The sequence below is a fragment of the Plectropomus leopardus genome, chromosome 6 (genome assembly GCF_026936395.1).
Source record: "Plectropomus leopardus strain MGB_pleo_1.0 chromosome 6, ASM2693639v1, whole genome shotgun sequence".
Classification (NCBI taxonomy): domain Eukaryota; kingdom Metazoa; phylum Chordata; class Actinopteri; order Perciformes; family Serranidae; genus Plectropomus; species Plectropomus leopardus.
In genome coordinates, this window is record NC_142181.1 from 26,806,257 (window position 1) to 26,833,244 (window position 26,988).

At 41.4% G+C, this 26,988-nt stretch overlaps 1 protein-coding gene across 4 annotated transcripts in view; it reads left to right on the plus strand.

The window, feature by feature from the left end:
• robo1 (roundabout, axon guidance receptor, homolog 1 (Drosophila)) overlaps nt 1-26,988 on the plus strand; it is a 349,403-nt gene that overhangs the window by 257,880 nt on the left and 64,535 nt on the right. For all 4 annotated transcript variants that reach the window (XM_088079109.1, XM_088079110.1, XM_088079111.1 and 1 more), the window contains 12 exons: nt 1,603-1,741; nt 1,931-2,058; nt 9,341-9,465; nt 10,552-10,723; nt 12,350-12,555; nt 15,071-15,152; nt 15,436-15,604; nt 15,700-15,866; nt 16,324-16,445; nt 19,373-19,604; nt 20,535-20,656; nt 25,154-25,325. In XM_088079109.1, coding sequence (XP_087935235.1) covers nt 1,603-1,741; nt 1,931-2,058; nt 9,341-9,465; nt 10,552-10,723; nt 12,350-12,555; nt 15,071-15,152; nt 15,436-15,604; nt 15,700-15,866; nt 16,324-16,445; nt 19,373-19,604; nt 20,535-20,656; nt 25,154-25,325 — 1,836 coding nt within the window. The remainder of the gene's footprint in view (nt 1-1,602; nt 1,742-1,930; nt 2,059-9,340; nt 9,466-10,551; nt 10,724-12,349; nt 12,556-15,070; nt 15,153-15,435; nt 15,605-15,699; nt 15,867-16,323; nt 16,446-19,372; nt 19,605-20,534; nt 20,657-25,153; nt 25,326-26,988) is intronic.

The window sequence follows — 26,988 nt, forward strand, 5'->3', positions numbered from 1 at the left end:
CCTCTGACCCTGGTTCTCTCCTGTGTCCCGAGTACAGAGCATGTCCAGACTCCTGATTTTATCACCAGCTTTTTCACTTCCTCCACCGCTTCTCCCAAATGACCTCTTATGATCGGTCAGAGGGAACAATAACAAAGTCAACTTTGTAAAGATAAATAATTATACTGAAATAATGCTGTCGGGGCTTAAATGAGGCCAGCTCCTGGCTTTTGTGTTAGTCCATCTGAGCGAGTAACCCAGAAACTCTGGTTAATCATAAACTACTCCAGTTAGTTTTTGGGATCAAGTCCGATGGAACATGTCCAGAGCTGGTGTTTGTTTGTTTTTTTTTATGTGGGTTTTTTAGCCCAAGAGAATATAAAAAAATAAACATTGCAAGTGTTGGGGTTATGAGCAGATTCTGAGACAATGGGCCCCTGGGCTCAGACATGGACCCCACCACCTCTCCTACAGAGAGTTTCTTGTCCTCTTGTTGTAGTTGTCAAACATCATTTTGTGTTTTGTGGCTTCTTTATGGAAATTTAGTGTCTTTTTTGATTGTTTTGTGTTACTCAGTAGTCATTTTTATGTTTCTTTGTTGTTATTTGGTGTCTTTGAGGTCATTTTACATCTGTTTTGGTTATTTTTTGTGTTTTTTGGAATGGAGGTTGTATTGTGTTTCTTTGTGTGTCATTTTGTGTCCCTTTGCAGTAATTTTATGTCTCTTATTGGTCATGTTGTGTTGCCAATTTCATATCTCTTTTGGTTATTTTTAAAGTTGTTTGTATCTTTTTTGTCCATTTTATGTCATTTTGAGGTTGTTGTGTGTCTTTTTGTCATTTTGTGTCTCTTCGAGGTCATTAAGTGTGCCTTTGTCATTCCTTTGCATCCTTTTTTGATCATTTTTTAGTCTGTTCTTGGTTGGTACCTGTTCATTTGAGTGACATTTTTGCAGGTGAAGGCCAGAGGGGCCCCTTAGACTTTTGGCCCGCAGGCCTTTGCTTCTTAGCCCCGCTCAGTAATCTATCCATGGTTGTGGTGACCCTGTATTAGGGATTTAGAGACCAGTGAGAGTCAGAACTGGACTTGATGGTGAGGGGTTAACAAGATGACTGACTTTCTGTGTCAGATCTTGTTCCGTGTGCTGTCTTCAATTAATTTAGAGCCAAGTCATGTGTAGTTAAAACCATACTGTACCACAAATTAGTCTCCTGTGCTTAATTTTGTCTTGTGACTTATGTGTGCTGTCTAGTCTGTGAAGTCTATGGTGTATTCTTGTTCTTTTTAACCTGCGTCCTTCTCCCTAAATTGGCTATTACCTTGTTATTTCAAGTCTGTGTAAAACTAAATTAGATTATTTCATATTATTTCATCATTTCCATTCCAGGACACCTCACAGGACCTAAAATCAAACTTCAAGATGGCTTTTTCCACTGGGTTTTATTCAATTTCCAATTTCATTTCAAACTTAGCTCTAAAGCCTGACAATAAAGAACAAAACCAAGATTTATTGAGGGAATCAAAGCAACAGATTTAATGACTTCCACTTAATCAAAACATTATTCCACTACTACCGTGCTGTACTCTGATTTTCAATTTGTATACTGTTTTTCATTTTCGCAGAGCGTCCAAGCTTTGTGCGTCGCCCAGGCAGTCAGGTGGTGTTAGTGGACCAGAGTGTAGAGTTCAGGTGTGAGGCCCGTGGCGACCCAGTTCCCACCGTGCGCTGGAGGAAAGACGATGGTGACCTGCCCAAAGGAAGGTATGACTCATCAACTAGTCTCCTTTCATTACACAATACCTTTGTTCCTCTCCATCTCCGCCTCTTTTATTTTTGATCCTCTGCTTGCTTTTGTCTATCGTCAGCTGGAGCATGATGTTTTGAATCTGTTTATAAAAAGTTTTTGTGTAAATGACGACCATAGATACATGGAAATCTGTTTGAATCTAGGTATGAGATTCGTGAGGACCACACCCTGAAGATCCGTCGTCTGACCTCAGCTGATGTCGGCTCCTACACCTGCGTGGTAGAGAACATGGTGGGCAAGGCGGAGGCGTCAGCCACACTCACCGTCCACGGTAAGACAGAGAGAATGCAATTGCAAGTCTTAGTTTGACAATATTCACTTGGCCAGATATCTCATTTACAGCCCCTCAGACAGCTATTCTAAATTCATTTCCATTTTGGGTTATTGTGCAGCCTGATTCAAATGCAATTTAGTGCGGGGACATTGCCATAATAGCCTTCAGCTTTAGCACTACGCGGTCATCACTTTCAACTATTTTCTCTCAATTAGCTGATTGATTTCTAATAAAAAGAAACGCAAAAATCCATAATAGCTGTAGACCTGTGCACATGGGAGCTCAACAGCAATCGATTTCATTTGCCCTATACAAGTGGCATTTCTCCGGAGGCCTGTCTTCCGTCATGTTTTAAGACATACAGTGCTATTTGTGAACCTATGGAATATCCGTGTGTCTCCTGTGGCCCTCTCCATTGGACGTCTTATTAACACAGTTGGAATATAAAGCAGCCGGTCACAGAGTGTGAACATTCAGAAAGAAACCATTGAGAGGAACTGGGGGGCTGGGATCACCCTTAAACCCTCCTGAGAATCGGAGGAACACAGGGGCCATTTAACGCCAAACTAATGGGAATGTTGGGAGTCTGGTGAGAGAAGAAGGGAGGGATGGAGGAGGAGGCTCAGTGGATGGGAGATGGGGATTGGATGGGAGGACAGTGAGTATGTTGGTCTCGGTGGCGGCTCAGCACTGATGCAGAACGGGTTGGGAATTGGGGCTGGGGGGCGATTGTGGTGAAGTGGATAGAGGGGGAGCGAGGTTTTTGTGGTGAGGTCAGTCATATTAATGTCACTCCCAGCAGTCTCAACGCAGCGGAGATATAAAGAGACAAGGTGATTTCATTCTTCAGCCAACCCCCACACGCGAATACTTCATCTTCACATGGCTACCCTTTGCAATTTATTCTTGATTTTCTCCTCAAGACAGCAGTCTTTAGATTGGTTTTGAAGAGCAAGATTAGGCCCACCTGCCAATAAACCCATCAATATATCTGCTTCTCTTATTGCCTTTTTTTTCACTCTTTTCCCTCTTCCTGATGAAAGCTTAGATAATGAAAGGGAACGGCATTGATGCACTGGTTCAATAAGCTGTTCTCTGGGCTTAGAATCATATTTGAAATGCTAAAACCTTCCTTGTCCTCAGTGGAAATGAAATGTCTTAACTTCAGGCCAATTCCCTGTTGCCTGCATGTAGAAGCAAGGCCTTCTTTTCACACATCATGCCTTTCAATCCCCGTGTTATAAGAGTTGGAGAGGCATGAAAACCAAAGTAAAGGCACTTAAATAGATTACACTTTGGCAAAGAGGAACCTCTGCTGTACATTTAAGGGACAAATGCCGACGCTTTTCTAGAGAGTAAGATCAGTTGAGAGCATACGCACAGAAACTCGTTTTTGCTGATCGCACTCTAGGGCAGCAACAAAGTTCCCCATTTATACCGCCCCTGCACTTTTACACAGAACCAACTGACGGCAGCATCATTCCGCTGCTGTGTGTGAATATACACTGCTTTGTGGCATCCCACAATTAAAGGAGGCGTGACGTAAAAAAAAATTATCAATGCATAACATTTCTGTTACATTGCAGTTGATCTCGTCATCTGCTCAGAGGGTAAAGAGCTCCTGAATCTCATTGTTTTCCCAGTTTGCAAACATTTATGGCCGCCGTTCTTCTTTTTTGAATTAGCCGCTATGCTAACAGTTGCTTTTTAAATCTCCCATGGTGGGTCGCACGCATAAAGATGTTGTCAAAATGTCACACAGGTTCTGTCCATGGTCACGCCTTTCCAGCTTTACATTTTGCAGAGACCTTGTTTTTGGGCTCTTACTACTTTTGTTCCCGCTTCAGACGCTAGACCACTCTGTCGCCCCTTTTTGTAACTGGATGTTTTATACAGAACGGTGAGGCACCATAATGGCTTGATATTCCTGCCTATAATAGGCAGTGTAAATGCGGCTTTAGCTAAATATTTACAAACTGTGTTGTTCCACATCTTGTCAATAGGGGGTGCAGCAGCACCGTCAGCACCCACCTTCCTGCACCCTTTGGTGAGAGGCATGACGTGAATCCTCATTCTACTCTGTTGCTTAGATCAGACTCATGCCTGAACCTCTGAGCTTCCAAAGTTCCTAGAACCGTTTCCATCTCCTTTTCAGTTCCCTGAGCTTCATTCAGACCAGGACGTGAGGAGGCCAGGGAGGCTGTGGGCACTTAGTAGTCCAGCTAATTAAAGACAAGCAGGCCAAAGTCCCACGCCCGGAAATGACATGCTTCTAATTACAGATGCGGGCGCAGGAAAGGAAAGAAAGGCCGAGTAATTGTAGGTCTAAACGGGCCAAAGTAGCGGAACGATGTATAGGTAGTGAGATGTCGCTGTGGAAGTGAAGACAACAGTAATATGGGGGACAGGAGTTTAGTCTGTGGCTTTAGTGGGCAATGCTGTCGCCCTACATCAAGAGTCAAAGTATGGCAAGAGTTCTGCATAAGAATAACTGAGCAGCTGAATAATATAATTTCAAGTGTAGTGAGCCACTGGCAGAGAGAATGACACCACAAAATGGTAATCGGATATTTAAGGCCAGAGAGGAAATAATGTAAATACGCTTTGAACTTTTTTCTGCTAAATCTGCTGTGATGTATAAATGGGCGATAAAACCCATTGAATTAAAATTGGATTTGTTCGAAAGACTGGTTAAATATAGAAGTCATTCTCTGCAGCTTCATTATAAAATGTGCTTATTATTGCAGTATGTGATGTTAAAAAATACAAGACACACAGTTTTGAAGAAGCAAATCCCTTGTAAGATCTGGGCAGTTTATAAGGAGAGTCCGACTCTGTGTGGACAGAGGGCGATTTTCACACCTCCCATGGTCAGTGAACAATGTCGACATTGTGGAAGCAGTTCCCTGGGCTGTTTTTCTTTCAGTGCTCTGCTCTCGTTACTAACTTAATCAGTGAATTATTGTCTTACACACGTGTTTGTCAGCCCTGCTACACCTCCTTTTGACTTATAAATATGTCAAGTGAAATATTGCACTGATTGATGGAAGAAACGCATAATTGGCCAAGTCACCAGCCGTATTTATAGTTTCATCGTAAAATCATTAATCTAAGCCACATGAGAATGTAGCAGTGAGATGGGCTGTTCAGCTATTAAGTCTGCTTCCTATAGAGTTTGCGTACATGTGAAAGTTTTTAACCCTTTAACACCCTGCTGAGCCATTTGGCAGAGCACATTTGCAGTCAGTATATCTTAATGAAAAATGTTTTGAACCTGGTTGATCTATCTCTACCATTTGGCTTATGTTATGCTTAAAAACTCCACTAGATGTCGCTATGTCTTTAAATAGTCTGCCTTTTCAGTCTTAATGAACAGATTTCTGTAACTTGACCCAAAATAAAAATCTAATGTCATCTAAGGGTCAGATATTTAAAAAAAAAGTATACTAAATGTATACTATCTTATAAGGATGCATGATTTTGTTTTTTTTTTGCCTATATGCTGATATAAAAACAACCCATTTGGCCAATAAGCAATATCAATATATCCACATTTTCCCCATTTAATTTTAGTGATCATTGAGTCTCTTTTGTATAGGAATTATTATATCATATTATGCATACAATTATCATGATGACCCACCGGCAGATGGAGACATAAATGCTCTTCAATGTATTAATTCATGGTGCAAAATACGAGAAATATTTAGACTTACAGTTGATTTTTTTTTTTTTTTTTTGGTACCTGTTCACTTTGGCAATTACAAAAAATTATTGGCTTGTGATATTGGCAGAAATCAGCATGTTGGTCGATCCTGATATTTAATGTTAAAGACAACATCTGCCGATCAGATGAAGTGTCGACATTATTGTGCATCTTGAATACTAACATATTACAAGCATTAAAATATTGAATTTTTTTTCTCCATTTTACCATTTTCATGAGAGGCCATCTCAGCTGTTTGGTAGATTTTTGTTATAATAGCTGTGAGAAAATAAAAAAAATGCAAAGAAAAAAACCCATTGCTTTTTACTTAGTTAGGATTTTCAAGGGTTAAAGATTTAAGACTTAATCAGACACAGGCATTTTGATCTGGTGTGGTTAAATAATGTTTATACCGTATTTTGTCAGTTAAACTCCACTGGTAGACTTCCACCATAGGAATGTAAATACATTGTTTCAGACGTTAATGGACAGAATTCAAAAAATCAACGTGTTGTTTTTTCTCAGCTGGTTAAGTTTGCTGTTAGCGGTGATTTATGTGTAGGAAGGTCTTGAATGGAATGGGAGTCCCTAGAGCAGTGTTGCTAATAATCCATGTAAAGGGTCTGGAAGGAGACTTGGAACTGGTGCCAAAAGAGAGTGAGCGAGAGGAACTTTGCCGTCAGACGACTGTGTGCTGCTACAGTGATGATAAATAGCAAAACCCGGTGGGGTGCCACATATAGAATTGATGTTTTATGTTGTTTTATCTCTGTATCTACACATTTGATTTATCTTGTAGCATCGGATAGACTCTCATTGTGTATTACTCACTGTCACGCAAAGTTGTGAGAACCACATACACAAAATCTCAGAACATTTAAAGCATGCGACAGACCTAGTGACCCAGACCCAGTGGGATCTGCTATTAATCATGCTAAATCCTCTGCATGTAGTGTTGATGCCAAGCCCAATGAACAGCAGCACTGTTAATATCTCCGTGATGGTCTTCAGCCTGCCTCTCGTTGGGCTGGAGGTCGCCGTGCTCTGTGTGTCCTCTTTAGCCGCTCTGACCAGCTTGTTGATAGAGACTCCCCTCTGCTCTGTAAACCAGCAGAGCGTCCACAGCAAAGTCAGATTTAAGACTGACCTCTTCCTCAAGGTCCACAACTATGATCACAACAGCATGGGAGAGGTAGGGTTACCTTATTAAAGGCTTAGACACACATGAATGGGTGTGTGTAGGTGTTGCATGGGAGCTTGTGTATTTGTGTATGTTCTTGTGATTGTGTATCTAGAGCGGATGGCGTTGAGCGTCTTCTTCTGGGAGTGTTTGATGCAAGTCTTATCTGCATTTTAAAGGCCAGCCGGGGGGGAGGTGGGAGGGGTCGGTCATTACTCTGACTGACAGCGTTTATGTTTCCGTGGGAGCCGTTGAAGCAGACAGATTAGATAAGGTGAGTGATTGGCCAGAGGAGATTTATGACCAAAGAGTGACAGTTAACATTCACCTTGTGGTTTTATGAAGCGCACTTACATTTGCAGGGCTGTGTTTGAGGGGACTGTGATCCAGCTGCTCACCAGGGTGCTCTACCTCATTAAGGGTACAGGGATGTTCACCTTCACACAACACCTGGAAAAAAGAATTGTATTTGCTGAGATTAAAACATCTGTCCTGTTTAATCTGTGCCCTATTTTCTTGTCATTTTACTGTATTTAACCCGTTAAAACCTGAAGCGACATCTTTTTTTTTTGTGCTGCATTCAGACCGCTTTCACAAGTATTTAAACCTTTGAAACCAAAGAAAATTGGATTGATTTCTTTCTCCTTTTTTGTGAAATATGGTGATAATAGAACAAGTGAAAACAAGTGCTATGACATATATATAAACAGTCAAGAGACATACAATGAAACTAAAGACAGAAAAACAATACAAAACAGGGGACACATCACAGGCTTAAACTGGAAGGTATATGGGCAATGTGGTAAAAAAAACAAAAAACAGAGATATGGTTTGATTTCTGTCTAGAGAGCTATATTTCTAGTTATCATAATTGTGTATTTTAGATTATTTTTTCAGAATTATTCTACTTTTTAGGCATTTTTTCCCAGGTCATTGTTTTTACTTTCCTGTTTTTTTTTGTGTTTGCAAATTTTCAGTGAATTGTCTTGTGTGTTTTTGCAATTTTCTTGCTAATTTCTGGGACATTTCTCCTGAAGTTATTCCTCTCTGTGTTTTCAAAAAAGAAATCAAGCCAATTTGCACAGGTTTCAAAGGGTTTATCCAGCATTTTTACTGTCCTTGACTATGTCCCGAGCCTCAGAGGGAGTGTTGAATCAGATGTTTTTGTGTATGTGAATTTTTAATGCATTCCTGATCACTCATGGTAATTATTCTTCGCTGTGTGTCACATGATCCCTAGGGTTTGAGCAGAGGGTGAAATAAGACATGTCTTGTATTCATAGAATAACAACAACATGATTATTTGTACCCATGGACATCACATTGTTATTTTCCTTATCTCTCCTCTTTATGTCATGCTGTTTATTATTTATTTATTCATCTTTGGGTTTTTGTGTTGTTGTGTTTTTGTTTCCTTTTTAGTCGTGTCTGGTAAGTTGAAATGTCACCCGTCACCTATTCACCGCCCTGACAGAGACAGGAAGCTGTCACAACCCCCTCTCCATCCTCCTCCCATCACTTCTCCACCCTCCAATCAGCACTCATGTTTCTGTTGTCATGGGCAACAGTGACAAAAGGACATTAATGGGTAAAAATATGCTCAGCTTGGGCCTCCAAGGTAAAGCCGCATCATTTCACTCTATTATTTCCCCCTCTTTTATGCATTACCAAACACCCCATCTTATTCAGGGACAAATTATGTCTATATTTCAAATGACAGTTCTCAGATTGCCTTACACAGCCTCAGTGTAAAGCAAATTAAAATGTTTGCAGATGTATGATATTCGAGGTCTATCCAGAGTCAAGATGTAAACTGGCCTGCCTCTGGACCTCTATATTCAGGGTGTGTGTCCTCACATAAATGGCCTATTAAGACTAGCAAGGCCTAGTGTCACTGTAGAGCTGCATGGATGACCTTGGGCTACGATGCCACACTTAGTCTGAGATGGAATTTGTCATTAAGATGCATGGATACTGCATCATGGTTTAGGCCTGCGTTATTGGAGGGTGTCAGCATGGACAGATGGCTCAAATTTATTCCCCATTTCCATGTAAATTTTAACGGTCCATGCCCTTGCCCATGCAAATGAGGGGGCATGGGAGTAACCGTTGTTTTTTCTATTCATTACATCTATAATATGCCTGCATTTTGAATTTGATCAGCGTACTGGTTAATCTGCTGTGCGCACACTCTGCCAAGTTTTGAAAGAGAGCCTGAATGCTGAACAACAGATTTGAATACAGGCACTGTACAGTTGCCGCAGTCAGATCTCTTTTTTCTTTTTTTTAAATAAGCCAGACCACTTGTAACTGCAATATTATGATAACTATAATAATATACTATGGTGTGTTTGTCTTTACAATGGCTAACCTTTCTGATGGCTGTCCTCCAGTGCCCCCGGCGTTTGTGGTCAGACCAAGGAACCAGGTGGTTGGGGTTGGCAGAACCGTCACCTTCCAGTGTGAGGCCACTGGAAACCCACAGCCTGCCATATTCTGGCAGCGTGAAGGCAGTCAGGTAAACAAAATAAACTATAATAAAGGTTTTCCATTTCTGTTCAGAGAATATACTTGTTTTCTTATTCAAAGCTTTGGAAATCTGCAGAATTAGTTCACTTGATAGCCAACAGATGCTTGCATTTATCTGCCGTTTTGGAGTGAAAGTTTAAAGCTGTCCAATTCACATACTCCACCCAAATAGACATTAATACATGTTTTATGTTTTATTTAGGATCCTCCTTAGCTGAAGCATAGCTGCCACTATCCTTCCTGGGGTGTTGCTGGTATTCTTAATATTAAACGCATAACATATAACTGTTAATTAAAATAAAATTTTAAAAAATCTACAAGAAGCAGTGAATTAAGAAATTAATATAATGGAATAATTCTGATTAAAAATTAAAATTAAAATTAAAATAATGGTAATTATATGTAGATATAGTCGGATAAATCAAAGTACATCTGCTTTGCTACATTTTATACATACATCTCAGGCACATTTCACAAGCATGAATGAATGAATGAAAGAAAACCTTTATTGCCTCAAGGGGAATTTGCTTTGCACAAATGAGCATAAAAGAGTAGCAATGACAACATATAACATGAAAACATCTGAAAAAAAACACATCATAAAAAATCTAAAAAGCATTATCATTGGAGATTTGATTAGGACATTAAGTTAAGTTGATCAAACACATTTTCCATTGTCCAAAACCTAATTGGTTCCTAGATTTTGTTTGGTTCCTTTGATTTTTTAGGAGATACTGTTTTCCAAATAATTTGGATCGTATTTTACTGATCCTTTCCATGATGTATTTAAGGAGTCATTTCCATTCATACATGGATCTGTATATTACTGTTTGATTGATTGCATTTGTCTTTGCTTCGGGCAGTTCAACGTTACCTCCTGCAGCATGTCTTGTAGTGTAGTTATGTTTATCTGTATTGAATGATAAGTTCTGATACCATTATTCAAGAGTTTTTGTAATGGATATATTTCTAATGAAAACAAATAATGAACAGAGCAATCTGTCTTTTACCAGGTTGCATGGTTACTCTACATGCTTACATGTCTAACTGTATGATCTGATTTCATTTGCCACAGAACCTGCTCTTCTCCTACCAACCTCCTCAACCCTCCAGCCGGTTTTCTGTGTCTCAGTCTGGGGACCTGACCATCACTGATGCTGAGCGCTCAGACATGGGATACTACAGCTGCCAGGCCATCAACACAGCTGGCAGCGTCCTCACCAAGGCTCTGCTTGAGGTCACTGATGGTAAGCGAAAAAAAAGCACATTTTGTGCATGCAGCAAAGTCTCAGAGTGAATTAGAGGAACACTGAAAGAAAGCTCGAGTGGATAAATTCAGATAATCTTTGGCTTGTGAGGATAATGCTGTTCGTCTGCAAAGCTGTGGTCGCCGCAGAGCGTATTAATATCCGATTGAGGTTTGTGAGGTTCGGTCTGGCCTGTTCAATGTGTTCCTGTCAGAGGTAGAGACTCTCTGGTGCCTGTGCACCCAGACCGTGGCTCAGTATTTGGCTTCGCTGGCTTCACACTGGCTAATGTCTCCTTCGGTATTCCATGGCTGGCTTGCTGCTGTCTACCGTTGGAAGACTGTGGCTGTGTGGTTCGGTCTGGACTGGGTCCTCTAATTACTCCACTAGCCAATCCCTGTCAGCCTGGTGGACTAACCTTGGCTTTATTTCCACCATTTCCCACTGAGAGCTGGGCTGCTATTATTTTGTCTATGACACACCTAGATTCATCCCTTCATTTACCAAATGTCTTTCTTCATTCCAGGCCCTACAATGGTATGCTCCATCTCGCTCTCTTCTCTCTCTCGTCCTGTCATGCTCTCTGGATAATAATAACAGTTATTAAAGTGAGCAGGCCGCTCTGAGGCTACCACTTCTCCGCAGGCAGATCTGGTAATTACAGGTCATGCTGACAGTGTTTTAGTAATTGCACTATCGCCTGCACAAAAGCAAAGACAAAGCGGCCCAAAGATTACACCGCAGCGTGGTTCGGACGATCTATGCACACATACATACGTCATTATGTGTTGCTTTTACACTGCATTAGGTATTAATTCAATTGCCCCTCACTGAATGTAACTTACTAGTAAATCAGTGGCGCTGACAGGAGTAGTCATCAATAGTGCCATGAGTGATAATAATAATCAGAGGCAGACATCCTATAGCAGGAGCGTGATGAATAACAGTAAAATAAAGATGAAAAAATTATTGGGTGCATGTAATTAGAGTTGCTCTCACATCTTTCTCCTCTTTTCCCTGCACATTACAGCCTCTATCTCTCTGTCAAATACATGCTTTTCTCTCCATGTCTTTGTTGTTTGTGTGTACTGGTTGAACAGCCAGGGTCCACAGGCTTGGAGGCAGGGAGGAGGAGTTTAAAACGTCCTCATGCAAATAACATTGTCTGTTCTGGCTAGATGTTTTTTAAGCATTTTCTCCCTTGTTTTTTGTGTTTTATGGCCGGGGGATGGGCCAGGGGATTGTTGGCCGTGAGCGCTCGTACGGGCAGTGCCAGGCGTCTGTTTGAGCTGCAGCGAGAAGCCTGAAGTATCTGAGGCTGTTTCATTTTAATTACGCTGCTTTTATTTGGCTAAGTTCGACTCCTGCTGCTGAATGATTAGAAAATTGTTTCCAGTTCTTCAAAATGGATTTAATTCCTCTCCCACTACCCTTGCAGTTTTCACATGCTTACATTGCTACATGCTGTTTGGCACATTCTCTGCCTTTTGTGTGTTTTTCTCACACAAGCTGGATGTAATTGTCTGAATCTTGTCTTCTGCGCCTGCTGCAGCACATGAACACCTTCACAGTTTTTCCTCCCTCCACCTCACCACATAATTGCTCATTCTCCCTCCTCTCAATCAGTTGTGTCTGACCGCCCGCCACCAGTTATCCGACAGGGCCCAACCAATCAAACGGTGGCTGTGGACGGCACAGTGGTCCTCAACTGTGTGGCAACAGGAAACCCCACCCCCACCATCCTGTGGAGGAAGGATGGTGTCTTGGTGTCCACACATGACTCCAGGGTGAAACAGCTGGACACGGGCTCATTGCAGATACGCTATGCAAAGGTAGGACACCTGCACACATTTACCGGATCCCTTTGTAACATCAAGCAAATGTACAAGCCCGCACCCAGTGGGGCATTTGGACTCTAAACATATAAACTTGCCTTGTATTTTTTAAATATTTATATAGAAATATAATTGTGTTTTTAATCAAGATTTTTTTTATTTGGCTGCTTTTAATGTCTAAATCCATTCTAATAAACTTCAAAGTTGTTCATATCACATCCATAATGTGCCAGGCAATCCCCCGCTGGTTGGTAAATAAAGCATGTGTTCCCTGCCAGCAACCAGCCCTCTGCGGGCTGTCAGTCAGTTGTCGCGGGTTTGAAATGGACTCCGTGAAGTCGAACAGTCTGTAGTTCCTGTCAGTCAGGGAGCACAGTGGGTTTTGTGTGTAATTTTGTGTGTGAGTGTGTGTGCGATTGCAAGCCATGTGATGCTGAACACACTCTCAGGGAGAGACAAGTAGGGGGTGCTGACGTGTCTTCCAGATGGAGGCGTCACGGGGTCAGAGTTCGCGTCAGTTTGCGGAGTTCTGATGAATGCTGGCATGTCTTGTGGTGACAAGATTGCGGTGTGATTGGGCTGCCAGTGTGAGGCGGACGGGAGGGAGATGCGCCTGAACCTCTCTCCCGCTGTAGCCGAGGAAACTCTGCAGGCACTTTACATTAATGAACTTGTCATTTCTCCCTGACATCATTTTAATGAAGATGTTTTTGATGCGTGAGGCAATTTATTTTATTAATGTGGTCATGTGAGTGTTATTGTTAAGGAGTTTTAATACATTTTGTTAGCTGCCAGACAAAAAAAATATGCACCTTGAGGGTCGTTGGCAGGACTTGCTCCCAGTCAGTTATTCAAACAATTTATATCATTCTGTTTCTCTCTCTATCTTTTGTTTACACTTCAGCACAGTAGCCCTTAGCGTACTATGCATCACCAACAATTCACAACAGAATTATTTGTCACACCCACAGACTTTGACTGCAGTTGACAGACATCTTTTAAAGAATGCAGCAGTGTGAAAATATGCCATATACTTTTGGCAACAGGGTTATGTTTGGTGTTTTGTTTATTAGCCTGTAAGCTAGCAGACCATCTGAAAAACCTGTCAGCCGATTTCAATTAAATTTGGAGAACATTTAGGCCGTGAGCCAAGAAACAAATGATTTATTTTAGGTTTGGATCCCAAGTCCAGGTTCAGCTCTGTTTTTTTTTTTCAAACTGCACAGTGAGTGAAAACAATCTGGCAGATGCACCTCATTATTGTCTCTCCCTCTGTGTGTTTTAATGCAGATCTAATGCAGATACATATCCCATTATGAAAATAACTAATTTCAGCCTTCAAAAGGGAGACCATACACTGTATAAAATAACACTTAGCCACAGTGATGTCAACCATAGGTTTGTGGACTACCATTTTTGAGTCTCAGAGTTTGGCATTTTGACCATTGCCATCATGAACAAGACATTTTAGGCTGCCAAAACTTTTCAATTAACTTTAATTAAAGAAAAACACAACAAATTAGCGACACGTACGCCTATTCTCTCTGACTCTGTGGTTACATCATGGTTACTTTATCCACCCAGCGCTGCCACTATGGTAAAGACTTGTGAGTGGACAGCACCCACCTGTCACTCAAAGCGGCCAGGCCCTTAACTATGTGTAACTTTAAGCCCAACTATAATTTAAATTGGTGAATTATATTAAATTTCACTTCTCAAACAGTTGTCATGAACAGGTAAATTAACTACAGAGAGCAAAATTGATTTATTTTACCAGGCTGTGAACATGTTTGTTTCGGATGTAAAGTTTGGCATTATAACATGGGTGTCTATGGTAATTGACTCATTTTTGGAGCCAGCCTCAAGTGGCCATTTGAGGAACTGAGCATTGGGTTTATTTTTCAGCCCCGGAGATTTCTACTTGAGAGTGACATTTAAGCTGTCTAAGTGCTTTTTGGTGTTGTGTAGGCTCAGTCTCCTAACCTAAAGCTTAACCAAGCTGCCTAATTGCTACACTGTAGTTCATCAATCCATACTGTGCTCTAAAGATTCAAAGAGCCACACTTCTCCAAACGTCCTTTTTACATCTAAAAGTGTATGAATAATCAAGGTTCTTCCACGTATCGTCAGCACAGCTTGTCACCACATCTGTTGCACAGAACAGTGGCTCCCATGTATGGTACTCAGGGGGATGGTAGAGAGAGAAAAAGGTCTCCAATTAGTCTCTGATCCTGTGAAAATCTTTTCCATTTGACTAGCAATGGTTTGCCACTTGGCCTTTCCAGCTGCTTTCCCCCAGTTTCTGCTATGAAAGAGATGATATTGAGATTATCAGGCAATGACAGCTGCCCGCGACGGACTCCACCAGAATGTCAATAAGCAGAGCTGTGAGGGTAGGAGGGGGGAGATAGCAAGAGGCAGAAAGTGGGAGAGAGACTACTACCAGTTAATGAAACTCTGTCACACTTTCAGATAATTTACATTTAAAATATCCTCCTCTTTTCTGCTCCAGCTTGGTGACACTGGTACCTACACCTGCATCGCCTCCACACCCAGTGGAGAGGCCTCATGGAAAGCCTTCTTAGAGGTCCACGGTAAGCCTAATAGTGATGTTTATTGTCCATTAGTAGGAGTTTTATATGTTTTCATTTTCTTATTCTGCTTTGTGAAAGAACCGGTCTAGTAAGAGAGGTTACATTGAAGTCTTGAGATGTTTTGCATACTCCATGGTCATGAAATTCCTGGAAATGTTATGAAATTACAAAAACTCATAAAAATCCCCAAATATGTCTAACATTAGGCAAAATATGTTGCATTTGAAATTTAGTGCTCCTCTGTGTGAAAATATTTTTGGTTTTCTCTCTGTTCTGCATTAAGAGTTTGGAGTCCCAGTCCAGCCAAATAGGCCTACTGACCCAAACCTGATCCCCAGTGCCCCTTCCAAACCTGAGGTCACTGATGTTACCCGCACCTCCGTTGCCCTGACCTGGAGACCTAACCCTAATGCTGGAGCCACACCCACCTCCTATGTAATCGAGGCCTTCAGGTAAACCTCATCATCTCAAAGATCAATAAACAAAATGACCACATGTCTTTATTAAAATATTTTAAACTTTAATTCTTTATGCTGTGTGTCCACAGTCATGCATCAGGGAGCAGCTGGCAGACCTTGGCAGAGCATGTGAAAACTGAGTCATTTGTACTGAAGGGCTTGAAGCCCAGTGCAGTCTACCTCTTCTTAGTACGGGCAGCCAATGCCTACGGGCTGAGTGATCCCAGTCCTATCACTGATGCTGTGAAAACACAAGGTGAGAACTGCCTTCTTACTGACTTTGATATACAGTACAGCAGTATTATAGTTTTTCTGAACTTTAACCCTTTGAAACCTGGGGAAATTGGCTTGATTTCTTTAAAAAACATGGCAAGAAGACAATGAGCAGCTGAAAAAGAAATGACCCAGAAAACAACAAAACAAGAAAATTACCTAATTACCTGAAAAAAATAAAACAAACAAAAAACACAGAGAAGTTAAAAAAAAATCTAAATTGATTTATTTCTTGCAATTTGCAAAACATTTCTTGCTAAGATGCCCTTTGCCTTTTTCCTCATGTTTGTGAAAGAAATCAAACCGATTTCTGTAGGGTTTAAGGTTTTAAATAATAAAGTGTATGGATGCAGCACAAGAATAGTGACGTCGATACAGATTTTAAAGGGTTAAGATAAAATCAGTGATTAAGTATGTCTGTGTTTTTGCATACCGTACAGATATTCCTCCCACCAGTCAGGGTGTGGACCATCGTCAGATCCAAAGGGAGTTGGGAGAGGTGGTCATCCACCTGCACAACCCCACCATCCTCTCCTCCTCGTCTGTCAGGGTGCAGTGGACAGTGAGTATAAATCTCTTCACGAACTCCTTCAGACAGCTGCAGCCAGCTACATATCACCATATGGATCATTGGTATAGCTGGTCACCAAAGCTCAGAGGTTAGCTTAGTGACATGCCCATGGTCAATTTGTCAAGCCACTCAGTTGAGCTAATGTGCTAACATCCTAGCACCCTATAGATGAAGGAAGACCCTGCAGAGAGCAGCTTGGAACACAGTCTAAGTGTTCTTAGTGTCCATCTGGCATGAGCCTGAACTGGTCGACTGGCCAGGGATCAAAAATCTGCAGCTTTGCCCACAGCGGACCACTCAACAGCCCCAAATGCCAGACTACAGAGCTCGGCCTTCTGCAGGGCTACGAAGTATCATACAGCAGTGTGTGGCGTGCCAGCCTGTGCCCTCTCAGATTGAAAACACTTGACGGCTGTTAAAATAATACAAGTGAGAAGGAAGAGGCGGCCAACTCATGCTCTTAAGTGGAAATGGCTTACAGATGTTAGTACGGATAGGTGGGAGAGGAAGAAGTAGAGCTGAGAGTTTATGGTGGCTTTTCTTCGCTGAAAGTGAAGTACTAATGTCCACTTGCAATTGATCTGATTGTTGATGTATCTTTTTTGGATTATTATGAGACAATATAGCTTTAATGTCCTCCTTGGATCGTTGATATTAGTGTGTGAGATTGCTGTCTGAAAGGTAAGAACAGTCCTTGTTTTGCCTTTTGACATAAGGCCACCCCTACATTCCCAGGTATTATGAAGTGCCATAGTGAGTGATGAATGGGACTCAGGAAATGTGAAAAGGATACTGACATGTCAAGACTGATTTAAAACATTACTGCCCAGTTACCCTGTCTCCTTGGAATGCTCAAAAAAAAAACAAAAAACACATGACACAAGGGAGACTGATATTATAGTTAAGCGCACTAGTTTCCTTGTTTTGTGGGGATAAATCTATTCCCAATGTGGAGTTTCTTGGTTTTACATTTTCCTTTGTGTTGCACAGTTTTTGCACTAATGAAGACCACCTGAGCCGGGCAGCATATTTTACGTGGGAGGGATAAAGAAATCACTAAAATCTTTACAAGCCAGTGCTGCTTGCTTTCCACAGGGAGTCGTAGGGATATTAGCATACGGGTTATTCTTTTCTCAAACTGTGCAGGATCACAAGGCAACATCAGTTACTCCTAGATTAAACTAACAGACAAATGCCTTCCAATTACATTTTCCTGCTTTATTTAGCAACATCAGATGCTGTTAAACTCTGTGTAAAGATTTTACCCTCTTCTTTGACATCGGCAGCCAGTCAGTACACTGGAGAGCAGGACAGGATGAGACAGGCTGTTCTGGGAGCCTGGGCCCTATTTAACCAGCTCCAGACTTAGAGGAACCTCTGGCCAATGACCTCATACTGCGGTTTGCACAAATCGCTGCTGCACCAAATGGCGCATAGACAGACAGTCGAAAAAGAGAGATGTAGATGTGGATGGATAAACAGAGGGGTGATGGGATGAGTTAGCACCCCATTCCATCCAGCGCCTGATGTATCAGTTGCACGAATCCATAACTGATCAGTGATGCTACAATCTTTTCAGCAGTAGACAAAAAACCCGACTCTATTGCTTGAGTTAAAGTACAGATACTAGTGGTCAAATATTACTCCAAAACAAGTGAAAGTTGGTGAGTCAAATTAATGCTTGATTAAAAGTACTGGGGTACTTGCCGCGATAATTAATGTGTGAATTACGGACCTCAATCACACCGGGATTAAAGCATTAAAGCTGACAGCCTTAATCTCAGTGCATTGTTGTATATTCAACAACACATTGTCACAATGCTACAAAGCCTATATAAATGCCCCGAGTAACAAGAATTGACAAAAGGAACACCACTGACATTTTCATTGTTTTAAATTTAACACCGATTTAACGTGAATTCTCATAGGCCAAGACTGAGATTTGTGCACAGTTAACAGAACAAACTGATAGAAATCATTCTTCTCTCAAAAACTTCAAACATGGACTTGATGTATGGTCACGGTTGATCTGGTGGGGAATACTCATCTCCATCTGCTGCCATCCATCGATGTCAGTATGCAGGAGCAAAATGTCGTCAGCGTGCTATTCATCTATGCCACTGTAGTGGTAAGAGCAAAATGTAAACAAACATGAATAGAGCCGTCACTATTGTGGCATTTATGTGTGTCTAAAAAAGTCTGAAAAGGGGAGGAGGCGAGAATGTGGCCCTCTCAGTGCTGCCTTGTAGATTTTGGCCATAACCCCCTTAATTAAAATGATCAATTATGGGAAAAAAAGAGAATGTGGACACAGTCATGGCTGAGGAAAAGAGGCCAACTTAGTATGCTATTTTTGCAATGAGTGTTTATTAGCATCGACTAGCATTTCGCAGTGTGGCGCTGATCAGTGTGTCCTTTCATGCTGCATTTCTATTGGTCGGTTAGTGGACATAGCTCGTAACATCAGTGACAGTGCAGTGGTCATCCCAAATTTCTGACAGTGTCAGAATTTTATCCCATATGTCTTTGATTGCAAGACCACGACAACGACCATCCTTGAACCTCTCTAGCTGTGCACCGTAGGACCGCCGTCGTAGAACCACAGCCAAAGATATTGTCATATTTCTTTCACGCTGGTCATTTCTGGTCTTGAACAGTCCAAAATCGCATAGTATATACTGTGCTTAACACTACATAGCCAAATATAACCACCAGCAACCTGCGTCTACCAATGAGCTGCCCCCCAAAAAATAATACTCAATTACAGTACAGATACTCAAAAAATGCACTTAAGAGCATAAGTAAATGTACTTTATTACTGTCCATCACTGAATTTATTACGTGACTGTGTAGTTTTCCACTGTAAACTGCTAATCAAGCCAATCTGACGCTGTCTTTGTCTGCGCACAATTCACAAGGTGGAGCAGCAGTCGCAGTACATCCAGGGCTACAAGGTGATGTATAGACCTTCACCAGAGGGCCTGCAGAGGAGCGAGTGGGCTGTGTTTGAGGTGCGCACCCCCGGGGAGGACAGCGCCGTTGTGCCGCAGCTACGGAAGGGAGTCACATATGAATTCAAAGTCCGCCCCTTCTTCAATGAATTCCAGGGAACAGACAGCGATGTCAAAATTGGCAAGACTCTGGAGGAAGGTGGGGGGATGTGAATGCGTGTGTGCGAGTTTGCTTTAGTGCTTGCATGTGTGCATGCATGTTTTCATGTTTACACGATTTTATGTGCACAGCTTGCATGTGTGAGAGCATACAACAGCTGTTCACAGCAGGCAGTGAAGGCAGGATTATGTTATGTTCAAATGTGGTGTATTCAAGCATGCTAGGCTGGATGTGGAGCTCTTTAAAAGGCCCTATGGAAAGCCATATACGACACTCCAGTGCAAGTGTTATACTAATTTCTCTTAGGGTGTGGTTGTGGCAGTCTCATGAGGTTTGGTTGAAACCCAACTGCAAATTTTAATCTGTAGCGAGCAGTTAAGAGAAATGTGAAAGCAGAGTGTTTACTGTGTGTGTGTGTGTGTGTGTGTGTGTGTGTGTGTGTGTGTGTGTGTGTGTGTGTGTGTGTTGCATGTGTGGGAGTGTTTTGATCTTTTTTGGTGGATTCTCCTTTGTTCCCAGTTTTGTTGATAATTGTTTTCGGAGCTTTAAACATAATGTTTGTTCTCCCATAAGGAGAAAAATGCCTGTTTTTATAACACTCACTCACACTGAGATTACGTCTTTCATGCCGCATTCATAATTATTTTAGTTTAATTACCCTTGGACCGCAGGTTGTCGTTGACACACGCAATACACCCCGCCGTCATAACTCCCTGTCTGTTTTGAGTAAACAGTTATTTGCTTTTATTTATCCACAAAAGCACTTGTATTAAACAAACTCAGTTTTTTAGATAAAAGCATCATGATTTTGATTATTAGTCCTTTGTTCTCACCTCAGCTTCAGCCTCACACAGAGATTGTGACAGCTAAATGGGATGAGGGGAGGCAGGGGAAAACTGCATGCAGTTGAGGAAAAAAAATGTGTCATATATGAAGGTGTGTGTTTTATCTTTTGTCTACCCCCCTCAGCCCCTAGTGCCCCTCCTCGTGAGGTTACAGTGACGGAAAGTGGGGACAATGGGACCGCCATCCTGGTCTCCTGGCAACCCCCTCCAGAAGAGGAGCAGAATGGGGTGGTCCAGGAATACAAGGTAACAAAAAAGAGAATGCCAGCAGCTACCTCAGGTCTGAGCAAGTGGGACTGGTATTGTAGAGCCACACAAATGAGACACAAATAAGGATGCAGACAGAGCAGATAACAGAGAGAGAGAGAGACAATGCACAGACATGGAAAGGTAATGAATTCCTGGTTGAGGCACACCTTTGTACACTCCTCTGTGCTCCTCCTCTGTGTGACGACAGAGGAGCAGAGACAAGAGAGGAGAGGAGTCAAAGGCAAGGGGAACTGGTGGAAACTGTTGTGAAACAGTGCCATCTGGTGGAGATAATAGACCCATACATGTTGTGGCTCTCAAAGGTGAATACGGGTGAGGAGAAATTTCTGTGGTTATAATTTGGAGATTTCAGAGATATTGAGTGTATAGTGACCTTGCTGTTGTAATTTTATTGCTGTTGCTATAGAAACAACATTGAGTTCTTAATATATTCAATTCTAATCCTGTTCTGTGGTCATTCTTTTAAAAAAGTAATTTATTGCATAATTTACAGTATTATTTCTCTGAAAATCTCTTCCCCATTCAAGCCAAAATGGTATTGTAGCTGAAATATCCCAAATCAAAGCGATATTGAATCAGGACCTTGAGAATCAAAATCAAATCAATTCAAGAAATCAGTGGCAATACCAAGCCTCTAGCTTCTATTTTATTTATTTATATTTTTTAAATCTGTCAAAGTAGTTAGGCTTGAATATGAAAAATGAATATATACATTTTTTGGTTTTCCACGATGTTTTTTGCACAGATTGTGTATTTTAACACTTTATGTATACTGATAAAATTTAAAAATAATTCTAGACTACCAAAAGTATTTCACGGCTGGAAAGCTGGTCTTTTTAAAAAACTTGGTTGTCTATGCCGTAGAAAGACGCAAATACTGGGATCTTGAAACTGGTGCTACATAACCACACAAAACAGGAAAAGGACTGTGGCATTCGCTTTTGGTCTGAAGGTAGAAAACCTACAACTACCAGAATGGACTGCGCCACAGCCCACCAATAAACACTCCCGCTGATAGATGATGTAAGAGGGGAATCAAAAAGACAGTATAAGAACTTTGGCAGGAAAAATGGGATGAGGCCAAAAAGGGCAGAATACACTATAAAGTACAGGAGACAGAGCAGAGAGTGTCAAAGGAAGAGGAGAGGAGGTGGTCATATCCAGATGAAGGTTTGATCACACTATCTTAAGCAAAACATTGTTTTTTGGGGGAAAGGCTAATTCACAAGTATGTTTATTTATTTATTCAGTGTTTACTTAAAAGGGACACAGTGTAATTATGAACATCAGTCTAAAATACATAGTAGTGTGCATCCTAATATAGTTGAGAATACTTAATAAATATAAATATATAAATTAATGCATTTTGTAAAATATAATCCAGAAAGGGTACGATTAAGAAGTGAGAGAGGCAAATCATAAATGGACCTGCGCTTGTATAGTGTTTTTTTTATTTATTTTTATTTATTTTATTGTCATTTTTGACCACTCAAAGTGCGTAAACACTAGGAGTTACGTTGACCCATTCAGACACACATTCATACAGCAGTGGCCAGGGTAGTACAAGCAGTTTTGGAAAGTAACTAGTTACATGTAACCAGCTACAGTAATTAAATTACAAAAAAATTACTGTAAAACATTTATGTGTGAATAAAACATTTATTCTGTTGCTTTAAGTCTGTTTGCTGTGCAGGACTGCCTTCTTTTGGCATATTTTTGGACAAGGCAGGTCAGCAAAACCATGAAGACAACATTTTTGCACCTATGTTTTTAGGTCTTTTAAGCTTTATTATCCTGTTAAAAACATTTGATAGAAAAGTAGCCAACCAAATAATCAGATGTAATAGGTTACATTACTTGGTAAAGTAATTGAAACATGTAACTCATTGCATTTTCAACAAGGTAACTAGTAATCTGAAACCTGTTTCATCTCAAAAGTAACCTTCCCAGCACTGCCTACAAGGAACCATCTGAGGCATGCTGAGAATAGAATTTGGGAGGACAAATGAAGATGAGGTGCGAGGCACCTTATTTCAAATAAACACTTGATTTGTTTAATATCGATTAAAAATATTTATAGATGGATATGGTTTGTTTGTTTTGTTTTCAGGTGTTGTCATATTTTCACTTCTATTGAATAATGTAAAGTAGATCCTGTTCTGCACACTCCGGTACGGTGGGCGGCGGTATGCACCCAAAGGTTGGTAAAACAAACAAAAAAAAGGCTTGCAGGAAGTTAGGCTTTTTTTAAAAAATAGAAAACAAAATGGCAAATATGTTGTAACAAAAACGGTAAGCCAAAAATATGTTTCTGAAAACATTTTATGCCAAAAAAAATAAGGAACGTTGTAACTAGATCCGCGCTGCTTAGTTTTACTGTTTGATGTCGGTTTTTACAATCCAGGAAACCCTGCAGACCACCGTATGTTGACAAATTCGCATATTGCATATAAACAGCGCACTAAAATATGCTTATGAGGACATTTTAGGCGATGTTCGTGCAATATGGTAAGATAACATTGGTTTATATTTGATACGCGCTGCATAGTTTTACAGTTTGAACAGAGTTTTTTGGCTGGCATATGAAAATGCAGAGGAACAGCGAAAACCGCTGGATGGCACGACGCTGAAGTTAGCTTCTGTTTCGTAGTGTCCGATTCAGACATCAAGGGGCGCGTTAAGGGAAACATAATATGCGATGTGTAAGGGCCCATTCTCAGCTTTTTGCACCTCCTACTGTGGTGAAAGCATGTGAGACGTTTTGAGTTAAGCCTCAACATTGTCTGAAACCCTTTTTGAAATTTGTGAAACCTTTTTTTCAATTGTGAAAATGCGAAAAGGGAGAGTTCACTGCATCTTTCACGTATGCAGACCACAATGAAGCAGGTCTCTCGAAAACCACTATACTAAAGCGTTTCATACCTGGACTGCATTATAGACTAAGGATGATTTAAAACAGTTTCAGATTTGTGAAACCTTAATCCTGTTTGTAAAAAAAAACGCTGTCAAATGTTTTTTTTAATATATTTTCACAAATAGAATATAGGTTTCACTAATCTGAAATTGTGTTTCAAACAATCTGTAGCATCTCTGGGATAATCGTGTTCAGATTTGACTCTTCTTGGTGTAGTAGTTTTTGATCTGGACCTGGTTCAATGTGTTTTAACATGCTTTCACCACAGTAGGGGGTGCAAAAAGCCCAGAAGCGGCCATTAAGCAGAGAGGGGAAGTTAACCACAGTCCATTTACACATACTACCCACATTGTTGTGATACAAACCATTTGAAAATAGGTGAAGTATCCTTTGAACAATTTTTAATGTTTGCCAATTACATAAATATTAACTCTACTGTAACACTCGGTATTTTATGATTTAGTTGAGATATCCATTTAAAGGAATGTATAAGTGTATGTTGTAAAGTGTTGGGCAATAAGCTATAATAATAACCAAGGACATAACAATGATGAGACAGACCTCTATTGTAATTCCAGTCATTTCTTTGCTCTGCTAAAGCATCCTTCAACCTATAGCACCTCTCTCCAAGTCCCCTTTCCTTCCTCCTTACTTGATAATGGATGCTCCTTTAGTAATGACCTCACTTTGGACAGCACTGTCCACTCATACGTTATGCTGTGGGAGTCCTGCATTTTAATAGGAAAGTCTTTTTTTTTGCATCACAGGGAATATAGGTTAGTGGCAGAGGAGGAGATGAGGCAGAGCCAGTGGAAAAAGTTAAGCCACTGTTAATTTTCCAGGTAAATGTTTTCTGGTGATAGGCTTTAGAGTAATTTCATGGTTTTTAAGTCCAGCTCGAGAGCGTTCCTTGCTCATTACCGAGTCCGGTCCCTAGCGGCACTTCCACCACTCACTGCAATTTTTAAGATACACAGAAAAATTTCAGGGCTTTGTAGTTCCATCACAGGAGTGCAAACACATGCACACATGGATGGTGGAGACCCAGGGAGGTATGTATGTTAACCTGGTTAACTGGTGGGAGGAGGTGGGGGGTTAAGAAAGCAGCATGTCAGGGCTTCAGGATGTGGAGGTCTCCAGGCGTCACGCTGAGGTGAATGTATGCTTCTCTTTGTGGCCTTGGTTTGAGTCAGCCTGTGAGGCCGCTCTCCTTCCTGGGACTGACAGCACTTAGCTTCTGCTGAAATTGGGTTATGGGGGTGATTACTGATCCCCATTTGTTTTTCATGCTCTAAGGCTACACTGAGACGTGTTATGGCTACCTCTGCTAATACTGAGCCTGTGTTGAGCACAGCCTGTAAAACATAAAACCATTTTGTGAAATGTTTTCCTACCTCAGAGATGTAACACAATACCCACGGTGCGCTGAAATGTTGCGATAGCAGCGTCAACCAATTATAAGAACACAGATTGGTGGCAGCTACCAAACTCAGTGTTGTCACGAGACCTTCATAACACTGCTTCAATCTCTGCTCTCTCTTTGTCTCTTGTTATGACAGATTTGGTGCTTGGGGAATGAGAGCAGGTACCACATCAACCGTACAGTTGACGGCTCAACCTTATCCGTGCTGATTCCCAGTCTGGCCCCAGGGATCCGCTACAGCGTGGAGGTAGCAGCCAGTACCGGGGCGGGTCCCGGGGTCAAGAGCGATATCACCTCCTTCCAGCTTGGTGAGTCAAAACAACCTTTAGTTCTCTCTCACGGGAGGTCATATAATTATTTTGTTTTTTCTCCATTGGATACATTTGCTGTGTTTTGATGTGTTTGTCCTCTGGCAATCCTTTCACACAGAATCAAACCCAATCATCTGACTGAATAATTATGGCATTAACCCAGTCATCTCAATTAAAGAGCTTTTCAGTAAAGACTTTCTGCCAAATATACGGACAGTTATGTAATTCCTGTCTTTGTAGTAATGTTCAAGCCTTTGCCTGTTTACCCTGTTTTTATCAATAGCAATGTTTAAAAACTGTTATTACTGTTAAACAAACATCATCAAACTTGCCACAGAAGAGCTTGATGAGTTCGAATGACAGGAAACTTTTATGGTTTTTGAGCACTGGAAAGGCTTTTAGCAACAGTAGCTGGCACTGCACGGGCACATTAAATTCCTGTGTGGCAGCTGTTGAGCTGGCTGCCACACCCTACTCTGCTCTCCACTCAAGGATGCAATGTTTTCTGTCTCTGCTTCGCTTCAAACAACAAAGGCAATAATGAATCCTGCACTCAGGGCTCAAACTTGACGTGTTATTAATGCTAGTAACAAACACAGTGCCCACTACAACAGGGCTGGTCGCTATAATTTATTTCTTGTTTTTTTGTCCTTTTAGTCTAGACGGACAGATATTTTGAGACGTTTTGTCAGTTTTTATTCCCCAAAGCTCCGAGCTGGCCTACTCAGGAGAAGGATGGAAAACACATGAATCGCAGGATGAGGCAGGGAGAGAGAGAACTCCATCTGGTTTTAAATGTGTGATTGAGTGGGCTGGGATGGGCATGAAGAAGCATCGGCTGTGACTGATACAATTTCTCTCCCTTGAAGAGTTCCTGTGGTGATTGTTGCCATGTTCCAACACTGGAGTGGAACAATGTGCCTCGGGGACCAGCGCTTCACCCAAATGCATTTGTCACACTCCGAGCTTGTATGCGTCATCCCCGCCTAGATACCTGTACAGTCCCTCGTGGGGTGCTTAGTCACATCGGCATGCTCCATTCACTCGGCCAGACAGAGGCACAGATTGAGAAGACAGAGGAGTGAGAGGAGAGGCAGTGGAATGGAGACGTGGACCGAGTGACTGAGACAAAGACAGACAGAGGGATATGGAGGGGTAAAGGCAGGGAGCTGGTTTCATTGGGGAAGTGTTTTTGCCTCTGGCTTCGAGAGTTGGTAGAGAAGATTGGCTACAGCATGAAAGACTCAAGCAAAAGAGATGAAGACAAAGTAACACGAACATGAAGAAATTTCGGAGCGGTGGGGGCTGGGGCAACCCGAAGAAGTCTTTCATGTATCACGCACGAGGGAGAAACACAGAGAGAATAGACAGATGAGAAAAACAGACCGAGAGCGGGTTGTTGTGAGCAGCCGTACAGACGCTGCCTTTACAGTGCATTTCACAGCAGAAACAGCTTCAAGGCATTCACACCTCAGCTTTTCACAGATGTGCCCGAGTTTGCTAATTACTGGGGTGTCTGTATTTGAGGATGATCTCATCGGATTTATTTATATTATTATGAAACCACCATTGCTCGGCGTAAAACGATGCCTGTCTGTGTTTTCCCTATCCAGCTCCATCAGGCTTGTGTGGCGCACAAGCTCTGTTTGAATGTCTTTGG